Consider the following 25,277-nt stretch of genomic DNA (forward strand, 5'->3'; position numbering starts at 1 on the left):
GCCCCATTAGTAAAATCTGATGCTTAAAAAGGGTCAAGATGAATGGCGCTCAGCTCATCAATGGGTAGAGCTAATTATAAGACTCCCCATTCCCACAGAAGAAGCTGAGTTGCATTCAATTTCGGAATGAACTTTTTGCAAGACTTTATCCGTCTACTTTCAAAAATTGGAAAACCACTAATCAAACTGTTAACTACTTTCTACGCATGTATAGCAGACTACTCGGAGGAAGAGCAGGCCTTGGAGCAGTTGCAGAGAGGAGCAGCCCTTTTCTCCAGAGCAGAACTCTGGAGCAGGCTCCCTGCAAAGCAGGGGATACCAAGAAGTTGGGTATACATGTGCCTCCTGCCATACATGCTCATCTCCCATCTCTGCCTTGACTGAGACTCTGGTGGAGGGATGCCCCTCTTGCTAGCTTGCTGTCTTTTGACAGCTTTCTTCCTCCCTAAGGAAGAAACAGAAGATCACTATTAATCCTTCCATTCCCCCCGCCACCCATGCTACCTGCCACATGCACCTGGAGAGTCTCAGTTCTACTCACATGCTTAGCATGGCAGAGAGCAGGGTCCAGTGCATTGCCAGACACCTGGACATGTTCATGATTATATCAAGAGACCGCAGAAGAGAAAGGAGATTGGAGGCACAAAAGGAGGTGAAAGTGACTTGGAGAAATCAAGGGGGAAATCACAAGGCCTAAAATCTAAGGATCAGTGCCACTGCTGAGGGGTTGACCCTCCAGGAACACGTAAAGGGCGCACCACTGAGTATGTCTTTCTCAGACACACTCTAACAATTAACCTTGTCCAGGGATGGTTTAAATTAGTGGTAGCTGGCTTGGCCCAAACTGCAGAGGCCACAGCTGATAGGGTCTCAGTGGGGGCACTCTGGCCTTGGAGCAGCAATGCAGCCTGCCCTCTCCTTGGGAAAAGCATGGAGAGCCCCTGGGAGAAAAGGCAACAGTGGGTCTAAGTCTCCCATTCCTCCCTGCTATCCCGCTCACCATCCCTTTGGTACCCCAGTTCCTTCTCAGCGTGAGAAACAAGATTATCTTCACTGGGGTCTGTCTGCTCCATGCTGGAGCCCCTGCCTTATGCTGCTGAAGAAGACTCAGCTCATGCCCTCAGAACCAACCCCTCCCCAAGCATTCCACAACTGCTGTAGGGAGAAGCCACAGGAAGCAGCAGTTCACCTGCCCTGCCTGGTAAAGGAGGCCACCTACTACTTCAAACAGAAGCATCTCAAGAGCAAGAAAAGGGCACCCAACCCTGTCACTAAGTGCAACTAAGCCAGAAGCACCACCTGCACAAGATCTTGACTACATCTGTCAAGATCCAGCTGATGAGATTAATCTGGTGTGAGGTAGATAATAATAATAATGACAAAAAAGGAAGACAAACTTTGCTACCCAACTCCTACTAACATTTTTTATAACTGTAATGTACTTTGCTTTTTTGTCAAGGTTATTGTTGTTGATGAACTTCTGCACTGGGTGGCTTCACCTGGTCCTAATTCACCGAAGACTGCTTTGTCTGGCAAGGCTGGGGTCACACTTTCTGAGTGAGTCAGTCAGAATGCAATAAGCCAAACAAAAATGGGCCAATGCACGTTGATATGGTGCAATCAGCCACTCAGTACTCTTGAAAACAACATGCTTAAGAAATCATGGTTCCATGTTCAAAGGTTGTTGGAAATGCCTGGGGACCAACTTCAGGGTTTCTTTCAAAGAATGAAGTAACAACTTGAGTCTCACCAACTCCAAGCAGACCCTCAAAGACGCAAAGCCATAAATCAATGTGCATGTTAAGGACAAGAATAGCAGAATAACCGCAAGCTGTGACCTGACTTTCTTGATGTGTGAACAACTCATGATCAGAGGACGTGCCTGTTGTTGGACTGATCTTGTCACATTAGGGAAGTCATGAGCTATTTCTATTTTGTATTCCGTGTATTTTTCATTGATGTTTAAGAACAAGAAAGTTCCTAATAACATTTCCCCAAGAAATTGCCTTTTTAAACTGAGACTATTATAAATTCTGTTTCACCCAGCTTGGAAAGCTTGGATAGCTCACACCACCACCATCACTCCTAAGCAAACTCCAGTTCATAATGGAACATACCCTGCAGAGACAGAACAATATCAAAGGCAAAGAAGAAAAGAGTGTAGGACGTGGCTGGCTTGGTACAAGGACAACAGATATTGGTATGATATTTCATTTTTCAAAGATATTCTAAATACAGCTCTTGCATTACAAGGGACATTAGCTTCTTGAGGTAAAAATTAGGAATACAATACCACAAGAACGAACCTACACTTAGGATCTTAATGAAATAAGATCACTGAGAACTATCTACCTGCTAATTCACAGATTTGTTAAAGAAAGGCAAAAAAAAAAAAAAAAATAAAAAATAAAAGGCAGCACTTCAGTATGTGTGGGGAATTTCAAAAACAAAAGTTCCTTCCTATTTACTTGGAGATTCTAACCTGCATGTCCTTCCACAGTAAGTAGAAAAGGCACTTCCAAGTAGTGGCTAGCACAAACCCAGATTTGCTGGCCAGCTCCCAGTGCTATGATTAAAATATAGTTTAGCACTCAGTTTTGAGATTCTCTGCCATAAGCAGATCTTTTTTGTCATTGAGCTCGGTCTTCAGCAACCTAAACTTATATAAATGTGTAATTTTAGATACCTACCTATGCACAATTAAGTTTTTCTTTTGTTAAAAGGGATACATTTTCCTTTTTCTCCTGTAAAAATCAAAATGGATTATACTGTAGCCTGGACAGAAATTATATAGGAATCTGAATCTTACAATAGAAAAATGAGATTCAGTTTTAAAAACCTATTTGTCTAGTTACTCTTAGTAAAAAGAACAGAAATATTTCTACATCATCATTGATATTGCATACCTCTTGTTTCTATAGTATCTTTAAAATTAAGATCTGAATGTAGCATGCTGGATCTGCAGAGAAGCTGTAACAGGAAAAATGTACAGGCCTTTCCCTATAAAAGAGCAATGTGTGTATTTGTTATTTTTAAGTATGTTCTGCTTCACATTCCATTCTCCATGAAAAATGAAAGCTAACCTATATCACACAAAAGTGTTGGTAATACTTATGTATCTGCTACCACCTGCTGACAAACACCATTATTGACTTTATCCTAGCCAGTCTCATAGAAGCAGCCTGTATTTTGTGATAAAGCTTGCACTGACTGCTCTCTACAGTGCCTGACAGTAAAAACTACATAAAATTTTCAATACTGTATGTTGTAGTCATAATAAGCCACTAACTTTCTATCCAGCCAGCTTGCCTGTATGATAGATTCACCACTGACCAGCATATTCAGCTCATAAAGCATCTACTATATCTTCCATTCACTGAACCTGTTCAGCTGTTGCAGACAGTTATTCTAGTCAGTTACTGAGCAATTTAAAAGAAACTGATTCCCCATTTACAGAAATCCCAAATCATTTAATCTAGTACATTAATCGTAAGATTTTTTAAATGACAAGTCAATTTCTCTTGGCCTTATTTCCCAATCTATAATGTGGGCTGAAAACATCTTTTTCTTTTTTCCAGTCTTAAAACTAAGATCAGAATAGTAATAGAAATGAGAGCCTTTGTTACTTAAAGCATTGTAAAATTAAGCAGGATGGTGCAAAGCCATTCATTTACCTCCAGATATTATTGTTGCTGAGAAAAAGACCACCAAAATCCTAAAACAAAATGGAAAAAAACATCTTCAGTTTTAGGTAACTCACACTAAATTGCAGAAGTATGACACTAAAAAGAGATTACAGTTCACACTGAGGCCTGTATTTGTCTATATGGTAGAGTAAGTGTTTATAGTGTTTACTTCTGCTTGCACTTCCAAACATTTTGAAAAAAGCTGTCAGAGTTCCCATTCCTGCAGCACTTCATGAACTTTCATGAATCAAATTTTAAACCCAATTTCATATAAAAATGATCTGGCAAAAAATGTAAGCCAAAGCTTCAGATCTGGTAAGCCAAACCTTCAGAAAAAATAATTTCATGACAGCAATAGAAATGTCATGAAAACCACAGCATAGAGCTACTGCGTAACAGTATGCCTTGTGGTTCAGACAAAGATAATTCTGTTAAGATCATGAAGCTTGCTGTCTTAGCCGATGAACCTGAACTTGAAATTTCTACTTAAGAGCGATAGGTCTTTAAGACTGGTAGGTTCCTCGAAACCTACACGCATTTAGCAAAAACAAAGGTGTGAATGAGATGTCTTATCCCCTTTTCATTGCCCACTAATCCATTTTTTTTCTTTTGCAAGATTAGCATTTTTCACCAGACTTAAGCTCCTGCCTGGAGTGTTCAAGTGGTTTCTAGTCAGAAATTTCCAATCAGGCTTAACACTGTCCTTTTTTTTTCCCGCAGTTTCATCCTAAAGCAGCTGAAGCCAGGCACTGTTACTGAGGGAAGACCGAAGAGGCAACACGGCACAGGGCTGCAGATCTGAAGGGCCCGGAAAGCCCTGACAGCAGCCTGACACTATGCAACAAACTGCCACAGAAAATACTCTCTGCCAATCTTCTTGTATGTCAGCTACTAAAAACCTAACAGGAGTTTCTGCCGTTTCTCTGAGAGGGTCGAGTCACCACTGAGAAAATTTCAGTTCCAGAAGCAGGAAAGACGATTCTTACTGAAGACCGGGGCAGCCCTGCTCCCCGCGCTGCTGCCGAGAGCCGCCTCTGCCCTCCCAAAGGGGGGCGGGAAGCCCTGGAAGCGCCACCCACACCGCGCAAACGGCCTCCCCCCGCCCCTAGCTGTCGCGGAGCAGGGCCTGGGCGGCGGCAGCCGTTGGGCGCCTTCTCGCGAGGCTTCGGCGGCGGGGAGGGGCGGGGGGCGGGGCGCTGCCGCTGCCGCCGTGGAGGCGCCGCGGGGCGCGCCCCTGGGGCTGGGCACTGTGCTGGTGGTGAGGCGCCCCCGCTCGCTGCAGCCGGGCTCCCCGCGGCGCTCGCGGCTCGCTGCGGCGGCGGGGCCGGCGAGGGGAGGGGTGCGGACGGCGCCGGCCTCGGGGGTGCCGTGGGGCTCGGCCCCTGCGCGGGGGGGGCGCGTTTGGGCGGGCGGCCGGGCCGCGGGCACCTTCCCGGCGGCGTTGTTCTGGGGCGCCCCGTGGCTGCGAGCGGGGCCGGTGGGCGAGAGGGGGTTTCCTCTTCCGTGTGGGGTGTGGAAAGGAAAGCTGCCTGATGGAGCTTGCGTGATCGCCGAGTCTGTCTTAATTTTGTCCCTAGACGACGGACTGGTCTGAGCCCTGGCTGGTGGGGCTGGCGGTTTTCCACGTCCTCTGCTTCCTCCTGACGTGCTTCTCTCTGCAGCACTATCGGGTGCAAATAGGGCACTTCCTTTGCGTGGGTGAGTAGTGTGTGCAGTGCTGCTTCCCTGAACTTGCCTTTCGGGTGGCAGGCGGCACCTGCATCCTTTATGCCACTAATACTGTTAAAGATATTCTTCTAGGTTAGTAATTACAATTTTCTGTATATGTCTGCGTAATACTGGGTTTTGTGATATGCTTTACAATAGTTAAAGGGCATGCAAAGCAGTATTTCTCTTTTATTAATACATGTGCCTGTACACAATAATACTTACTTGCATTTCATTGTCACAGAAGCTGTTATAGCATATGTGCCTATTTGTTTTGTTTCCAAGACTATATGAAGTAGTGACTTGAAACTTTGGCCTTAGGGAGGATTTGTGATAAATAAGGTTTCTTCATAGTTAATTATGTATCACAGCTTCACAGAAGATTGCTGTTACTCTAGAGAAGCAGACAAGGACTCTCACAAGCTGGCAGTTACTCTCTGCCTTCTTCTAATGCTGCCCTTCAGGAAATATGGCCAGCTTTTGGCTGGATTCATTTCTGGATCTGGTCTACTGCCTGACTAACACCTGTGCGAATGGCATGAGGAAGAGCAAACCTGGTTCTTACCGTTGCGGTACCAGTGTTTGCTGTTTCAGGATTTGTCAGAGGTCAGCCTGAGGATCCTCTGTGGCCTTGCCTAACCAAAGCTCTGTCTTTGTGGCTGACTGGCTTAAGAGTAGCCTTGCGGAGGGTATTTGTTTTAGAAGATGTCATGGATTTGATTATATGCATGTGCTGCGAGCAGCACCGTGGTTCTAGTTATGGCTGTACACACTGCCTCAGTTCTGTCATGCTTACAGAGTAATGGAGGAAGGATGAGCAAGTTAAAGAGAATCACAGGCAAAAAATTCCACTTGAAGACTATGTTGACATTTTAAAATATCATTTAGTCAACTAGTTAAGTTGAAAGGGGAATCACAGTTTTCTCAAAACTGCAAATACGTAACTCAGCTAAAACTAAGGTTTCAGTGATGTAAATTACCTCCCAAAATTAATATAGAAATCTTAGTAAATTTCTGTAAATCCATTTCTAACTGCAGAGTACAGAGGAAGAAATAGTGATGCCACGTGTACAACACATTAGGCCCAAGTGTTCCTTTTAAAAAGTCAGGATTTTCTTTCTTAAATTTAATGTTAGGCATGTAGAATTTCTAATGACATGCTGGCTCGGTTTACTTTAGATTCTTCATCTAAAGTATTCTTAGTGTTACCAGCATGGATTTGCACACCCAAGCACTAATTGCATTGAAAATTGGAGTGGAACTGATCTTTGATGGCTTTTCAATGCAAGTATGATGTAAATTTCCTGTAAGCGAGATGAGTGCTTAAAAAAATCCTTATCAAGTCACAGCCTTGTACGTCCCTGAAAAATTGAACCACTGGTGATACATCAACAATAAAAAATATTTTATGTTGTACAAAGTAAAAAATGACTAAAGAAACTACAAAATTATCACACTGGTTTACCTTGACATGATAAGTATGATCTATATTGTGCAGTACCATACAAAGATAACCCAGCTGATGCCAAAACAATACAGAATATTGTTTATTATGGCATTCCCCTTCACATCACCAAATTTTTTTTTTAAACTGGTTTGGGCATGTCATCTTTAAAGTGACTGAAGCAGTTTTAAGTTTCTCCTTGTATCATTTTCCACAAAAAACAAAACAAGGAAATTTTTTAATTGGATAATATATAGTCTCATTGCTTTTCTATTAAACATATGATTTCAATGGATTTTCTTGCTGTCTTGATGCATTTATGCTACATATAACTGTTGAATAAGGATATACTAGTTTTCACTGGACTGCAGCGGACTGCTCTGCTATATACCTACCACAAACAAAGCTTGTGCTGTGTCCTCATAAGTGAATTCAAAACACTTCTGTGAAGCAGTTTTAAATACAGTGTTTCTCCTAGATATTTTAATGACCAAAAATGTTAAAACTATAAATAGAAGGGATTTACCTTTTTAAGACTTGGATGCAATGCAATGTAGGAAGGAACTGCATAAATGCTTGTTTATAATTCTGGTGAATTTACTCTTAATGTTTAGTTACACTAGCTTTAGATAGTAATGGTGGATATAAAACCTAAAGCATCTAAAATGATATCTTAATTCTATACCAGTCTGGGGGGAGTGCTGACTTTATTTTACAGATTTATCTTAGAAGCAATCATCAACAAGATTGATGGAAAAAATACTGATTTAAAAAAAAAATACTCATGTGTATACTGAGCTCTTCCTGTAAGCTCAGATATGCAGGATTTTATGTCTCTTTGTAATATTGCAAGTATGTTTTCTGATCACTTAATATTTGTTAGTATCTATATGGGACACTTCAAACATTCAGAACTGGCTTTATGTAGTTAAATGTGTGACAATTTTCTGAGGATCATGGAATTTTAATGTAGAGTACGTATACATCTTAGAACTGATAACTTGCTGTTTATTTTTAAAGAAGTATTGAATCTAACAATACTTTTCTTTTGTTGTACAGTAGGTTTAGTTTACTGTGCTGAATATATAAATGAATTAGCAGCTATGAATTGGAGGTAACTGTTTTCCCTTTCACATTTAAATGCATGAGTTATTTTTTTGTATCATTCCACCAAAAACATTAATTGAAAGAGTCACTCATGTCTCATCAAGAGAATGTGATGGTGGAAGATCTGTTGCACTGATTGATAAAATCCTTTTGGACAAAACCATACAATGCAATATAGTTTCAACTTAGCTTATAGGAAAGAGTAATTTTTCTAACAGTTAACATGTGTTTACTGACTAAAAATCAAAAGAAGAAAAACACTTTTTGTTTGCATGGATTGTTGTAAACTAACTCTAAGAGAAAATCAGAGTAGTACAGTTAAGGGAAAGAGGACATGGGCTTTTTTTTTTTTTTTTTTTCATTAGCTGTTTGTGTTTAATAAGGTGAAGTTAAGCACCATTTCTCAAAAATATCGCTAAGTATTTTATATGCTTATTATGTGCATAAATATCATGAAAATCTGCCTGGTTTACTTAGTCTGTGTACCAGAATTAAACTGATGACTTTTTTCCGTAAGCATTGAACTAATCTTTCCCCAGTGTAACAGGGAAAGATTACTATAGTAATACTAATAGTCTTTCTGGAAAGATACTATGTGTGTGTGTGTGTGGGGGGGTTCTGTCAAACAATAAAGCCTTACAAAAAAAAGAAAGGCTGGTATTGTAATGAATGTTCATAACTGATTAGATATTGACGACCCCTTTCTTCTGGCTTGATACAGTAGAATGTTGTCCCATGCTTGGGGCTCCCAAGAAGTGGGATAATCTGGCCAATATCCATGTAGAACAGCTATTATGAACATATAAAGTTGTGTGGAATACAGTGAATAATGTTCTTTTTTTTTTTTTTTCTTTTCTATCAGGCTATTTTCTAAATACCAATACTTTGATTCAAGAGGAATGTTTATTTCACTAGTCTTTTCAGCACCACTTCTGGTGAATACTATCATAATTGTGGTATGTGTTTATTTAAATGGATACTTCTTTCATGAAACTGATAAGTAAATGTGTGTGTGCATGTGTGTGTGTACACATTATATTAAAAATGAGTTGAATGTAATAATACTCATACTTTTCAGGTCACCTGGGTTTACAGAACTTTGAATGTAATGACTGAACTGAAGACACTACAGCAGAGAATTAAAGCAGAGAAAAAGAAGAATTGAAAGTGTTGAATATTTTTATTATTATTTGTAAAAATACTGTTTCATGTAATGAGTCCTTCTTGTATGTTTATCCAAGAACAGCAATGTTTTTTTGTGTCTGATGTTGAGAGGACTTTGCACCCTTTGGCCATGGACAATGAGGTGAAAGCAGGGGTTCACAATACATCTCAACTTTGCTATGAAATCAGGACAGGCTGGTCTTAACAGGTCTTTCTGTGCTTTAGTATAAGCTATTTTTACCGTGACCAAGACAATTAACACTGATAACGGTACAAACTTCCAGTCAGTTTTCATACACCTGTGTATTTTTTTTAACTGTGTGTTAAATACGTATTTATTAAGTATCCAGTCTTCTACTTACGCCAATTGAAGCTGTGCTATGGATTCTAGTAAATGAGGGCTAATATTCAGAACACTTCAAGAACTCATGCTTCTACAGAACATTTTACTTTGTAGATCAAGTTTCATATCTCATGTATGTATTGTGTGGCAGTGAACAATTCTGATACAGGACCATTTTATAAATAAAATTATCCATTGTATCTTGAATACAGATTGTTGGATTGCAGTTGATATTTTTAATTGTTTTTTTTTTTCCTTTTCTTTCTCATACAAATTGCTGGTTTGGTAAAATCTTGTACTTAATTTGTGTAAGTCAGTCAAAACCATCTCTAAATTGTTTCAATTTATATTTTACACTTTAATGCAGTTAGATAAATATCCTTTCTTAAATATGAATGAAATTTTTATAGTGTCTTTTGCTAGTTTGTGGAACAGAAGGGAAGGGGAGAAGCTTTAAGGTGTTCTACAAAATTCTGTTCATATGTATATACACATGTATAAAATGTTTGACTTTTTAATAAAGAACTGGAAATGACAAATTGACTCTGGTGAAAAGATCATATTAGATTTAGGGAATTTGGTGAGGCAAAGGAGATGAATACAATGTAAAAGAGTCCATGTACTTTTTTTAGTAGAAGTTATATGCGGAAGCAGTTAAAGCCTTGTGCAGAGACCTAGAGCTTCGTCTAAAGTATGTATCATTTAAGACATGGGAAAAATGATCTACAAAATTAAACTTAGTAGAGTACAAAGGTTAGCTTGCAAAAGAACACTACTAAGGTTCTAAGCTTGCATGTATTTGTGAACTGGTGGAATTACATACTTCAGGAAAATAAGCAAATGCATGCACATACACAGTTTGAGCCTCACATGGGGCAGGGTGAAACTATTTCTGGAGGGCTTCACAACGTTGTGGAAGGGCAGTGCAAGTGCTAGGCTGGGATCCATTTCTTTACCTTTCCCATGAGTTATGAGACTCCTTAACTCAGCACAGCTTTCCTCATTCATTCCTCTATCAAGACCTGCAGGCTGTGTAGGCCATATATATATATATGTATGTTAGCATATAAATAAATATGTGCAGGTGTGGACACTTGTAGTGTTCCATTCTGTTACAACTCCTAGTGCAATTTTGGGCACTTCTTGAAAATGTCTGCAGTAGTCTGGTGGATAGTATGTGCCTTTAGGTGCATACTAAAAGCCACTGTTTTGGAGGTGTGAAAAGAATTTAGCCAAATGGCTGCAGGATAGCCTGTGCAACTTGTCTTCAGGACCAAAGAATAGGCCTATTCTATTTATATAGACATAATTCTCCCAGCCTGGTTTGGAAAAGTTCAGCTTTGGTCTTTATAGATGGGGCAAGATCAGAATTTGTGGTCTAGAGTTTTTCTTCTGTGGACCTAAATGTGACCACACAAATGTTGTCACAACAGTTCACAAGATAAAGGTCATGAGCAGAACAATATCAGGGTATAATCATTTTAGTATTACACATGTTTTCAGTTGAAATCCTTGCCTGGTACTGAGGGATCACCTATTAAGAATAGCCTTTGGCATCGTTGCACACTGTGTGTAGGAATTTGATTCACAGTAAATAAGGTAGTTTAGAGCAGCATGTTCCCTAAGCAGCAAATATCTCACAATCAAAAAAATCTGCTATATTTAGTACATCCAAGGCAACCTTTCCCTACCTATTTCAGTATTGAACCCATTTCCTTGTGTCTGAGGTTGGAAAAATGAAAATTCCTCCCGTGTATGTGAAACTGGAGAGATGCCACAATCAGAACTCTCGTAAGATAGGCAAGATAATAAGTGTCTTTCTGTATCGCCCAGGTGGGTTGCTGTTGCTTGGTCCTAGATTTATTAACAGAAACAATTCTCCACATCTTTGAGGATCCCAAACAAAATCAAAAAAAAACCAATCTTGTGCTTGCCAAAGTTCACTTTCTTTTTCCCCTCCATGTAATAGACCTTTTAGGCAGTATTTTGTTTTGTGTTGCATTGACAGCTGAATGTTGCTATTTAATACAAGGTTTTAATACACCACAGTCTTTTAATAAAGTGAACCCTTACATTTGAAAGGCAGGGGGGTTATTTATTTATTTTTAATCATCAAGTGAGAATAATCTTTTACCTGTATGGTATCTGATAATTTTGGATGCCACTAGTAAAATGTGGTAGCTAGCAGGTGGCTATTACTTAGTTTATAGAGAGTCAACGTGGCAGAGGAGTGAGCTTGTTTTCTGGAAGTATTGATGAGTGAAAGTATGGACGGCACCTAATTCCGAAACATAATATTTTCCTGAATGAGGAACATCTCAAAATTCAAACTTCAAAATTTTAAGCATTTTTAAAGCTTTCCTGACTACTTAAACTTTAATAATTTATCTTATATAACTATTTAATTTACTCATCACAAACAAACAGTGTTGCTTTCATATATATGATTGTCAGAAAAATCATCCTGTTTTCTACATTTGAGAAAGACTTAAACTTATAACTGGGTTGATGATTTGTCCTCTAGCTAGCCTTGCCTAGGAAACCACTATGTTCAAGAGTTAAAGTTTGCAAAATATTTGACATCAGTGTCTAGCCATAAGAGAAACCCTCAAAATTAAGTAAAGCGTGGTTTTTTATTTGTTATGTGACTGGATTTATGAAGTGATACTACAATAGCATAAAGTAAGAGCCTAGTTGCTGTCAAATCAAAATAATTACATCATGAATTTAGAGACTGTTGTTTTGCCTATTTAGAATTTTATATGTATAAGTGAATGAGAGCCAAATGTTTAAGCCAGGCGGAATACCTTAGCCAATACTATTTAATTGGGAGATGTGAATTTAGGTTGCTTGTGGAAAAGCCTATTTATTCTTTCAGTTTGGAGTAAACATACAAAAAAACAATTGGGTCCTTTGGTAAATAAGGCTAGACAGAGCTGATTTGCTACTGCTGCTGTGTATCTTGCAGGCAGTGACTCAACCTTCAGCCTTCCTTAAGAGCCTTCCTTTCCACCGCAACACGTGCTGTTAGCCACTGTGGAAAAACATTAAAAGAGAAGAAGCAATATTAACCTGGCAGCTTTACCCTAGCAGGAAGAAGCTCTGTTGCGTGAAAATTTGTGTAAAAAGACAAGCTGGCAGAAATTGGCATCATCCCCTGTGGAAAAGTTCCCTACAGAGAAGACATGAGTTTCCAAGAACTAGAATTTAGGATTCTCTCTTCTTACACATTCACTGTAATTTACTCTTTTTTTTAAAAAAACTAATTTTCAAACCAAATACAAGTGTATCTGTTTTTCTGTGCATCAAATCATTATAGTTAACCATACTAGCCACTGGATGTCACTGTTTCATATGCAAAAGCTGACTCAAAATATTTCTTTCATAGCCAGTTCTGCAATGCTTTTCACCATAAATTCATAAATACTTTCTGCAGTGTTTTAGGATGACCAGGAATGCTTGGACCTTAGCTTTCGAAAGCATAAATTGTCATCTGAACTGCAAGATAGATCTCCAGTCACTTGCAAAAGTTTATTCAAATTCTTCCTCTTTTCATTCAAAAGCACTTCTTGTAGCAGTGAAGATGAGCACGTATGTAGTGTTTTGAAGTCAGGATTGTGTTTTGGTTTGTATTTTAAAGCTTCTTAATTAGGCAAGGAAATAAATATCCCCCTTCACTCACACCTGCATTTCACCTGGAGGAGCCTGTCTCCAACCAATTATTAACAACTAAAACGAAAACAATTACAATGTTTTGCAAACAATATGCAGGAAAGTGTACTGAACTGGTCTTGTTCATGAACTAACAAAACTTATGCATATCTCCCATTTCTTTGTGATTTACCCTTACATAAGGCATCATTACCAAGGCTGTCCTTATTAAGTTATATAGCTATCAGTTGTTTATAGCCATCAGTGAGGTTGTCAGAGTGTCTGAAATCACTTCGGTCTTTCTCTGCATTCTGAAAAACAATACCCAGCAAAGTTCAGAGGCTTTCTGACTCCCTTTGAGAAGCTGTACGTGCAGAGTTCTCCACTGGACATTCCCCTTTGTATCTCGTGTGTTGAGCTTGTAATCTTGCTGCTCTGTTTCTTATTTATCCTCAGAATCCATCTGAGCTCTCTTTCTGCTCCCTCTTTGAGAACACAGACTTGCAGTTCTGAGTTGTTTTCACTCCCCTTCCTGCAGTTTGCATGCACGCACATACACAAAACAACTATGAATAGCTTTGGCAATTTAACCTGCCATGCTCGTGAAACACCTGCCTCATACCTCAAAACTGATCGGCTACGTAGACCTCTGTTTTGCAGCCTGCTTTCCTCTGACCAGTTCCTCCCCTTTGTGGCTGTGCTGATACTATTGTTTTACTGCAAAACTGGAACAGTGTTGTACCAAATAGGAATAATTCAAGACTCAAAAGGAAGACCTCTATGTTTGTATCTGTGTTTACACATTTAAATATTTCATTTAAATATGACTTGCAGGATCCTTTCTTATACAGTTTCTCAGACATAATAAAGCCCGGTAAAGAGCTGTAACCGATAATAGTCAGTGTTTGTAACAGTATAACATTTAAATAGTCCCATGGATACTGGGTCTTGTTGTCTTTGGCACTGTCCAGAGTTAGAACCAGCTGAAACCAACGTCAGGATCAGATGTGTGGCCTCTCTGGTCTGAAAACATTATAAAAATCAGAAAGGCATTCAGCAGAACTGATTGAAACAAGACACATTTCTTAAAATGGACAAGTTCCTAGTGTCATTTATAACACACACGTTAATCCTGAATCAAAGAAATACTATCCAATATCCCCTTCCTCCCATCTGCTCCAGCAAAGACCTGAGAAAAAGGGTTTGCATAATGGCCTGAGGGCACACAAAATGAAGTTCAGCTGGACAAGGAGATGCCTAGGCTAAGTCCCTTCACTGGGATTGTGTTTATACCTCAATCTTAGCATTGTGAAATCAAATGCATCCAGGTAACTACAACTGGCAGGGTGGGTTGTGAAGTTTTTCATATAATTAGGACAGATGCACATTGGTCTTGAAGAACACTAGCCTTGGAAGGGATTTAGTATTGTAGAAACAAGGAGCTTTTAGAAATTCCTCACATGATTCAAGAAATTGCTTTGTGGAATCTGGATAAATATGCAAACAAAAGTAGAAATGTATTACTCCTTTGCAGTCTGCAATGACAATTTACCAATAGCTCATCAGTAATATTTTTTCCTGAAGTCATGTGTGGTAGGACCTGCAAGACATGAATCATTTTAGGTCAATAACTCTATCATTCATGCTTCTGATACCATACTCCATGCTTTGATTTAGGGATTAGCAAGAGTAGTCAGCTTCCTGTAGCAACCTTGGAAGAGACAGTGATTTATGAGATTTGTACCAATCAAAAGCATCACAAAAATCAGGAAGCTGATGTACCAAATAAAGTATAAAAGTGTCCAGCCCTTCACGACAAAATATTTTATAACAGAATCCAGGGAACTGTCAGTTTGGGGATTTTTACATTCGATCCACTGCAGTGTTGTAAAAAATGGAATTAAAGACAGGTTTAATGGCTCTACTTGAAGGTGTTGGTTTTGTAGGTTAATTAATAGTGAGACTTTTTCTAAATAATCACTATCATCAATCACTATGTCCATTTTTCTTTTGAAATCACAGAGTTAGCAGAAATGAAGGAAACAATCTAATTTTATATAACTTCCTGTATTTTTTTAATTGCACCAAATCCTAAATTAAGCTAATCCTTCTTCAATGGTTATAAAAAAGCAGGACACAGAACATCCCTCTGATGAAAATGAGCTAATTTATAAAAAGAACACAAGAGTGATTTCTTTTTAGCAAATTGGTTTATTGATTTATACCATCAAAGTTTCAAATTAATTAGCAAATAAAGCATGTGGTATCCAAGTTTTCTACTTTTGCATCTGCTGCCATGTCACAGAACGAACAAGCTTAATATGCCAAATTAGCTGTCCAGATTTATATGTGAGTGAAGAATGACAATTGTTATCATGGTAATGATTTTCACGTAATTCTCTTTGAAAAAGAAATAGACATAAATTCTCTTTGAAAAAGAGACATGCCATTTGTCCACAGTGAATTTGTCAAACTGTAAGAAAGGTCAGAATAGCACTGTCAGAGTCCAATAGTCTTTGACCTGGTTTCCCTACAACAAACCATGCTCTAGTTGCTACAAGATTCAGTGTCAGGAGATTCATTCTGAAGGTCACGGATTTACTATGTATCCTGGAGCATGCTAAATGACCTCCCTACTGACAAAAGAGAAACAAGCTATTTTCCTAAAATACTTTGATAGCCTTGGTAAAGATGGGCTCTACAGACACAACAGTACTGTTATTAATATTAGTCTTTATTCTTGCAAAAGGAGTTCATTTTCCAAGAGAAAAGATACAGATCTTTTTAAAAGAGTAGATATCTTGCCAAGAATGGGGTGTTAACAGTAATAAACCACAATGTTATGCCATCTTAATTTAGAGTATTTTTCTATCATTAGTAAGTCGCCTATCTAAAGAAGTAAATAAGATTCTAGAAGTGAAATGAATGTAGTGCTGGTAGTGAAAGGCAGAATAGTTTAAGGTGAAAAATGTGTATGGGATATATTAAAGTTCCAGCAAGTTTAAAAGAAATAGGCAGGAAGGAAGGAAAATTAGTGCATGAATCATACTCCTTTGGGTAACAGTGTCAGCAGACTCTGAAATCATCATGCTGCACAGGACAAACAGATGAGCAAATTGATGAGTAACTGACAAAACACTTTTTTTTCCCCCCGAACACTGAACTAGCAAACGGTTCTTTTTATATATTAAAGATGTGAGGTAATCACAACCATCTCTCTGAAAGTCAGAGCTATAAAGAAGCATATAAAAGAGCAGATGGTACGTTATGATGATGCCCTAACAAATGCAAGCAGCCAGAATTGCAAAAGTGCTTCTTTGTGGACCAATTTAATCATCCTGACTGAATTTAGCCCTTGTTATCTTCCTGTAGCAGGTATTTCTGGCATGGTCTAGCTTGTGTCAGTTCCTTACACTACATGGCTCAAGTTTCTTTACTAGAAAGGTCCAAGTTTAAGCCAATCTCTCACTGAGCCCAGATTCCTTCCTCTGTTAGCCAAGGGCTAACTCCAGAATTGAACCAGAGTGAGAGTCAGCATGTAAGCATGATCAAGGAGTATTGATTTGAGCCCTAAGCGGACAGTATAGACCAGTGTTTTCTTAAAACACTTTGAAACCTTGTTTTGGTTATATCTATCTTGATGTGATCTCCCAAGTTCATTAGTTCAGTTCCTCCTTGGTTTTTTTGTGATTGCTCTCCCACCTTGAGTTGATGCTAGCAATTCCCCTCCCCAGACAGAATTTCAGTTGACCCATGAAAGTGTTTGCACAGAACTAGCAGGAAGGTATTGGAATGATGTTACAATTCTCGTGTAAAAACCTAACCATATACAGAAATAATTCGGTATTGCCAAAAGTTTGGTATGAAGTCTTCAAGAAAGAGAGTGAACACTTACAAGAAACAGAAGTTAGTGGAGAGCCAATGGAGATATTTTCTTTTCTCTGACTTTACTAAGAACTTAATATTTTCTTCTCAAATGAGATTTTCAACTTGCAAATACTGATAGACTCTGTCCTACAGCAAGAGTTCAAGACAGTCCATGTCTTTTATACATTTAAAAATATCATTTTACACATGTAAAAATATTGTGATACTGCTGTAATCACTTATATTGCTCACCTTATCCAACGTATGAACTTTAGCTACCATTCCCAAACTGTAGTGTGGGAATAAAAGACATAAGGTTCCCAAACCGGGTATGTGGACAGTTATACTCTAGCTACAATAGAAGTGCAAATGGTGAAGTGAGAAGAAGATGTAGGATGAAATCGTGTGGGAAATACTACAGATAAAAATGAGAAACTGGTAACTATATCTGACCTACTTTACTTCACAAATCCTTCAAACTCCTTTTGTCAATACAACGAAAAGACTAGAATCTTCATTCTTAAAGAATATGGCTATTAAAATAGTACCTGCCTCTACACTCAGCTAAAAAGATGAAGTATTCAATGTTTTTTCCTAAGACTGCAGTCTCAAAGGTACCTTATCTACAATTGTGCCTGGCTTTTGTATGGCTCATGGCATGCCTTAAATCTATTTTTCTACACTAACATTTACTGTAAACTATTTATTTAAATCACAAAGTATAGAAATAAGACCAAGTCAATCATAGAATGTGGTTATGGATGTAACTTTCTATCTTCCATTAAAAGGCTCACAGACAAATACAAATAAGACAAATACAGCCTTTGCTCTTATGACATGAAGGGCAGAATAGAGGTAGCATAATTCCCCTAAAGAAGCAGAAATTGGAAGAGTGAAACTATAAACCCTATATCACACATAGTAATTACAACTCCTGTGGTCATACTGAGCTGGATTTAAATTAGCTACCTGTTTACTGGTAGCGGGGGAGCCACAATGGCCTCTCGAATAAACCCTGAGTGGCTGGCATGCACACACCTCTGTGCAGTCACAGAGCAAATTAATGGCAGGAATATTTATGCAATGTCCACTAGCTTGAACTTCTCAGTGGCAACTTTCTCCACTTGAATGGATTTTTAATTTGACGCTAAAAGATGTAAAAAGATAGTCATTCCCTTCAGATCAAAGTACTTCAGACCTGTCAGAACTTTCAGCCCTTAAAGTATTCAAGAATTTTTCTGTTTCCAAATGAGCAACTAAGTCAAGCCTTTAGGATCACTTACAATTCCATGGTAAAGAAGTTTTGTTTCCTCTGCTGAAATCTAGGCGATGAAGTCTACTACATGAAGCTTACCAGATTCTGCCTTTAGTATACTCAAACTTACCCACCTTTTGCTTTCTTATAGCAGATGTTTCCTTCACACTTCAGTGCTTCGGGTAAATGTTTATATGAAGCTATCTTATTTTGGATCCTATTTTGACTCCACTTTGAAAAGCTCATTAAAACACATCTCAGCACAAAGAACAATAGGAGACCATACCAAGGATTCCAATAATAGTTCCTTTTCTGACCCTTTTTGAAGGCAGACAGGTCATCCAGACTAGTGAAATCAAATATGCAAGCATCTACACTAGGCAGAATCCATCCAGCTTTGCAGTAAGACATGTTGTGCTTTTCCTCAAACTGCATTAAATCACAGTTTGTAGGTTAAGAAAGTGGATGTGACTTACCGTGCCTGTAGGTGGTCTCATACCGACAGCTCTGGTTCTGCCCTTAAGCTGCTAGCAAACTGAAGAGCTGAGATAGAGGACTTATGACCCTTCCCATTGAAGCAAAGGAGTTAATCGGAGAAACTCACATATTGCCCTCCAATGTTGACGGTGGGATCTTCTCAGAATGTTATGCTTTGCCACCCTAGTCTCTTGGAAAGATCAGCTTTTCCAGTCATTACAGTTTATGGCCACTTATTTCATTTACACATCAGTTTGAAATCTGATACATACCGTGCAGTGGACAGTGTTTGGAGTGTACAGTACTGCTTATAGCTGCATGTAGAATACTGTCTGCCTTTACATTGTGTAGGTTATATTTCCTAATTTTTTCAAAAGGTAAAAATTAATGATTTATAAAGACCGATATGATATTACCATCCTGAGAGCTCTGTTTAATGGCAAAAATGAATGAAATAATGGCTTTGCTGTATCAGACCAAATCTAATCAAGTCTCATGCCTCTGACCCATAGCAGATGCATAGCAGATGAAGTGTATAAGAACAAAAAAATCACATGGCCCCAGCAGGCCCTCCCCACATCTGGTGATTTTCATACTGGGACATATGAAAAGGCCAGAACCTTTGTGTAAAGTAGCTCTTAATGCACTTCCCCCCCCCCGCCCCCCCCAAGATTTTGTCCAATTGTTGGTGGGGTTTTTTTTTTTTTTTAACTCATTCAAACTTTCAGTAACTTCAATACTAACTTGCATAAAGTTTTTCAGCATTTTCCAAGCTTTTAATGACTTCTAGCCAACTCTTAAAGCAAAATGAGAGAACACAAGTAAGCTTGTACACTATACATGATACTCTGTTTCAGATAGCTGGACTAGATGGTCCCTGCTTAAAAGGACAAGTGGATGCCTGTGACTTATCAATAAACTCCTACAGTGAAAGAAGGCTCAGGGGAGATAGGCGAGGGTGATGCACTTGTGAAGCTCAGGGAAGAGTACAGGGAGTGACTGACCACAGCTGTTGCAAAGGAAACTGAACTTGGCTCAACACAGTGGAGACCAGAGAGTTGCCTCTGTTTTAAATAAAAAACTGTATCAGTTGGATGGATCAACTGGCTTTATCAGTTGAGTGGATCAGCTGACTGTATCAGTTGAGTGAATCAATTGGTTGTGTCAATGTTTGTCTCTGAGTTAATGAAAAAGTGTAAATGTCCTCCTGAGTCCATCAAACCAGCATTTAGTGCAGGAGGGGATGTATATGTGGCTCAGCCCAACACAGAGTATAAAAACTGAACAACAGAACTTTGAAGAGAACAGCGGGCTGGAGCTGGTTCAGCCCTCACTGAAATCACCTTCCTGGTGACTGGGGATGCCAAGCATCATGACAATGAGCATATTAGAGAGACAAGTAATGAGAATCACTTCTGTGTTTTGATTCAACTATATATTGCAATTGCTATACTTTGCTAAGTGCAATTTGTATTTGTATTGTGATTTAAGTACATTGCTGTATCATTCTGCTAAATCAAAATCCTGTGTAATGTCAGATATCTTAAAGTAAGTAAATTTGGTATTAAATATTAAACCTGCCATGCGTGGAATATCTAAAAGAACCTGGTCAAAGACTATTGGACTCTGACAGTGCTATTCTGACCTTTCTTACAGTTTGACAAATTCACTGTGGACAAATGGCATGTCTGCTGCTTTCTTGTTCTCCTAAGTGAAGGTGATTGGGACTTTTTTGACCAAGTGTATTCTGGTAATTTGCTGAAACTGATGTATACATTTTAGGAATGAGCTGTTTTCAGCAACATTTCTGATGGGAGAGGTTTCTCAAGTCTAGGCTGGAATTGCTGATCAGACAGAAACAGCTGGAGGGAACCTCAGAATAACTGACAACTCAGTGAACAGGACCCTCATTTAGAAAGGGGTGTAACTCAGATGCATACCCCTGATCAGATTTAGGCATAAGCTTGAGATTCACCCTAGTGGAGTGCCCTTATCAATATCCTATTAGATCTTCCTGGGCAGCCTCTTGTTATTTCCTGTCAGAAAGCCACTTTAGCCTGAAAGAGAGCGACTTCAAAGTTCAGTTATTAGGCAACAAGAAAACGTGGCTCAAATTCTAACTTGGTGTGACCAGGTGCAGTTGCTGACATGCCTGTTGATTTTCTTCAACTTTGGCAAGCAGTCTAGCCATCAAAATATGCTGGAGAGATCCTCTCTACTTTTTGTTTTTTGTTTTTATCTTGATTATGAATGTAAACATAGGGTATATATTTTAGAACTGCTTTTAGGAATACTTCAATAAATCTTAAGTTATTCTGTATGGATAATTTTGTCATCGGATCACTAAAGAAATGGTTTTTTGTCACTGGATCACTAAAGAAATGGAAAGAGAAATCACACTGCAAAACATGCTTTAAAAATAGGAATATTAATTAGTTTAAATGTTTCGAATATAGCACATTTGGACTAATAACAATAAAATTTTGAAACAAGGAATCAAGAGGTACTGTAGGAACAATTCCAGCTTATTCAATGTTTAAGCTCTGCTATTTTTTTAAAAAAAAGATTAGCAATGCAACATTCTAGGAACAAAGAAATATAGTGCTGCAAACCCCTATATATATGCATACTTTTCTTAAATAATCTTATTTGCCCACTTATAAGTACTCATGTGCATGGGAATTTGTAGGATAATGACTGCCAGTATGTACAGTAAAATTAACTCTTAACCACATGCACATGTCAAGGAAGGGCTGTTGCTAATCTTTTTGTAGCAGCTTAAATGATCATTACTCTTGTTGTTGTTGACAGCTTTTTCCTGCTTAACTGCTGAAAACATTTTAGTATTATATGGTGGCTTTTCTCCAGGTTTACAGAATATATTTTTCATGTTGCAAGAGGGAAAATTTACATTAACCTTAATATATGGTACTTGACATTTGTATTACAAGTGGAGTTGATTACTTTAACATATGAGAAAACTACAGACTTAAAATACACAGAGTATAAAACAATAAGCACCATGTCCCAATGCCTTCTTTACTTTGCGCTATTAAACATTCTGCTGCTGGTCAGTTTTAAAAGTCATAATATCTGAAACTTTTGCTATGGAAAGATAAATTAATACTTAATTTATAGACTATTCTTAATGTCCATCAATGTTGTAGGTATTGCTATGTTATTGTTTCACTTGTGTCAGTTCCACTGTATAATTTTTTCCAGAAATACAGGCAAAGACCTTGACTGTTCAGGTCTTATGAAAAATGGGTAAACTTTACAGGTTTGGAATTCTGGTCTGAATAAGTATCTAACAGTTTTGACAAATTCTGAGCTGCTTTCTCAGATGTATACTGTACAACTATGTTTTTTCCAAAGGCACAAATGAACAAAGTTGTACAGTATACATCAAAAATACTTTTAAAATTAGAAAATGGACAGTAGAATGCCCTTTTTTAATGTGAGAAGCTTTGCCTGCATTACTTTAAATGTGCTCATTTCCTTTAATTATACAAAAATACAGCAGTTCAACTCACAACTTTTAGGTCAAAGCTGTGCCTAAAATTCTCTCACAGTTTGAGGGCAAAATCTGACACAGACTTCAGCTATGATTCTCACAAGGGACACTCCCTAGGCAGTGTGATGTGAGCACCAGCCTCAGTGAAGCATAAGACTTCCCCCATCTATTTCTTTCATTATATATATGTCTTTCCCTCCCCCACCCCCCCCACCCCACACACTCCCCAAATTTGGAAAATAAAATTCAGATAACTTTTCACTTCATCTTAACAAAAACCTCTAGTAATGTCTTGTTTTGTTTGTTCTTTGAATTGAAAGGAAGCAGATAAGAAAAGGATAAGAAAGCAGTTATCTGAGGTTTCAAGTTAAGTCATGCTAGCAACACCTATGAAGTCTTTGACTTTAATGAGAGAAAAGTCAGAGAGTTAAATGTCTTGAAATAAGATGACAGAGAAAGCCATAGTGACAGGATGAAATACCATGGAAGGGCAGGGTAAGACAGACACTGGCTCCTGGTGGCCCTCTAAGGCAAGTGCAGCATAGGAGAAAAGGTCTGCAGGTCCCATTAGATACGTACGGTTCCTGCCACTGCTGCTACCTGGGCAGAGGCGCTGCATGTCCATGGTACATGGGTGCCTGGTGGGCAGCAAGTCCTGGAGGAATCCGAATACAACAAGGGTGCTAAAATACCTCACCACTGCCAGTATACTACTCATCCATACCATCTTGGTGCAATTTGTCTACTTGTGCAATTTTTGCTAGTGCTGGCAGTAAACCACAAATGCCTCTTAAAAAACAACAACAACAACAACAACAACACCTTAATCTGTGTTTCTCCTGTGAGAATCAAAAATGATTAATCCTTTGGTGCCCAGGAGTCAGCAGTTCAATGATGCTAAGCATTAATGAAAGCTGTTTACTTTCAAAGTCCTTTACTGACTTTGTTGTACTGTCATGGACCCATCTTTTCACTTCAATAGTTAGTTCAGAATTTTCTTCACACTCCTGATCCTTTGAAACATTAAACACGAATATGCCCAGCTGACCTTCGGCTTAGAAGAAACATGAAAGAAAACAAAAGACAGTAAGCAAAGATTTGACAAAGAGTACGGAGACAAATCGTCCTGGGTACAGGCAACAGTGCTTTCACAAAGAGAAGAAATAACTGTGGCCAATTTAGTTACAGGTTTTTAATAAAATGTAATTTTACCAACCATACGATCACAGCAGTCTTGTTAATTCATGCTCCTTTCTTTTAATAGCAGGCATCATTACCTAAGCTGTTCCTATATAATGTGGGGAAAGGACACTTGCAAGTTGGTGCTTCTGTGGTTTCCTTCTGAACTTTTTCTCTGGATACCTGAGATTATTCACACATCCTCCTGAGGAATTAGGAGGGTAAATTGAACCGAGAGCTCCAGCAGAAGCTGATTTCCAACACCCTCTGTAATGTTGCTGCTTATTAGCAGTGATGCTCTCATATTATTTTGAGCGTCATTCCCACATTGAGACAGATATGCTTTCCTTATGCAGCTGAGGAATCCAGGCAATATACAGCAGTTACACCTACAATCATCATGCGTCTATTGACTTCATGGGGGGAGAGGGAACATTCACCATCTGCCCCCCTCCCAAGCCTTCCTCAGCTGCCGTGACAGACCTTTATGCTACACTTGCAAAGTGGTTTCCAAAGTGGTAGAGGCAGTTTGGCCCAGAGCTTGTTCTCCATTTCTATTCCCCTTAGGTCTGATATGTGTAGTTCTGCTCTCTGCTAGCAAAGTGTCATCGGATTGCTGTTGTCCAGTTATAACAGTGATACGAAGTACCAACTGTCCCCTGCTTCTTTTTGGAACAGAGAAAAGTGCATCATGGACTTTGAAAGGAATTAAGGGTGGGTGAGTCAATTAAATCCAGCAGACACAGGAATTCTAATAAATATATAGGAATACAATTTGATGTGTTTTGTCTGATTCTGTTTACTTATCTAATGTCTTTTGTAAACTGTAATTGTAAGAAATGAAGCCTACATTATTGCTTCCCTTTTAAAAAAAGAATTAGTTTTAATAAAGGTGTTCAGAGTTAGCTCAGCATTTGGAAAAACAAACTATTTCCTCAAATACTAAAGAAAGATAGAGGCAAAAGAAAGTGGAAGCTTTCATGAAGGACCCATCATAAAACCACAAGATTATGGGAATAATAGGTAGATAACTACCTAACCTTAGGCTACACAGGTCAGAATATCCATACCCCCTTTTTTCTGCCTATATCCCCTTGAATATCTGATTCTACACGGTAAAGGATCAGAAAAACAGTGAAACCCCTGCAAACAAAGACAGAAATTCTCTAGTAGTAGTCCAGGCTAGAGAAGGACCTCAAACCCATAAGATTTGCATGAAAAAAGAAAGCAATTAGTGTGATATCTATTTTAAAAGTACTAATTCCAGAAGACCTGATTGCTCTCTATAAATATATCAAGGAATATATATCAGGAAGTGAGAATAGCTATTTAAAATAAAGGATAAGGCACCAGAATAAATGGGTATGCATTAACAGTGTATAATTTTAGGCTGAAAATAAGAAAAAAATTAAACAGCTTGGAAGGTAGGAGACAGGACAGGGTTCTGCTGGAGACAGTTGTGTCTCATACAGCAGAAATAAACTTCACAATGTCAATATGAAGAAATTTAATAAAAGGAATACAATCTGTGGTTATCTGGTATAGCAATCTAGAAGGTTCCTCGTGCTTCTTTTTCCTACATGAACTCCAAGATTATAGTAGTCACTTCAAATGGAGCAGTATGCTGTAATCATATTGTATTTTTTTGTTTTCTTAATGTACATATGGTGACCATACTCCATTATAAACACCATCCTGCTTCCAACTAATTTAAATCTGGCAAACTAATCATTCAGGCTGATATAATGCATGCTTGATCTCTACCTCAGATTATTCATTTACTTACAAGGGGGGGAAAAAAAGTAAGAATAACTCCAGAAAAGAGTAGGGAGTTCTGTCTTCAGTGAAGGGTTTTCTTTTTCTCCTAGCCAGATCCTAGCCAG

At 38.5% G+C, this 25,277-nt stretch overlaps 1 protein-coding gene across 1 annotated transcript; it reads left to right on the plus strand.

The window, feature by feature from the left end:
- The first annotated feature begins 2,486 nt into the window (after positions 1 to 2,486).
- Positions 2,487 to 9,994, plus strand: LOC135323594 (transmembrane protein 18-like). The gene is made up of 6 exons (XM_064497219.1): positions 2,487 to 2,499; positions 4,796 to 4,944; positions 5,264 to 5,384; positions 7,897 to 7,951; positions 8,807 to 8,900; positions 9,023 to 9,994. Exons 1-6 carry the CDS (start codon positions 2,487 to 2,489, stop codon positions 9,107 to 9,109), a joined length of 519 nt encoding a protein of 172 aa, XP_064353289.1. The 3' UTR covers positions 9,110 to 9,994.
- The last annotated feature ends 15,283 nt before the right edge of the window (positions 9,995 to 25,277 follow it).

This window comes from Dromaius novaehollandiae, chromosome 25 (genome assembly GCF_036370855.1).
Source record: "Dromaius novaehollandiae isolate bDroNov1 chromosome 25, bDroNov1.hap1, whole genome shotgun sequence".
NCBI classification, from domain to species: domain Eukaryota; kingdom Metazoa; phylum Chordata; class Aves; order Casuariiformes; family Dromaiidae; genus Dromaius; species Dromaius novaehollandiae.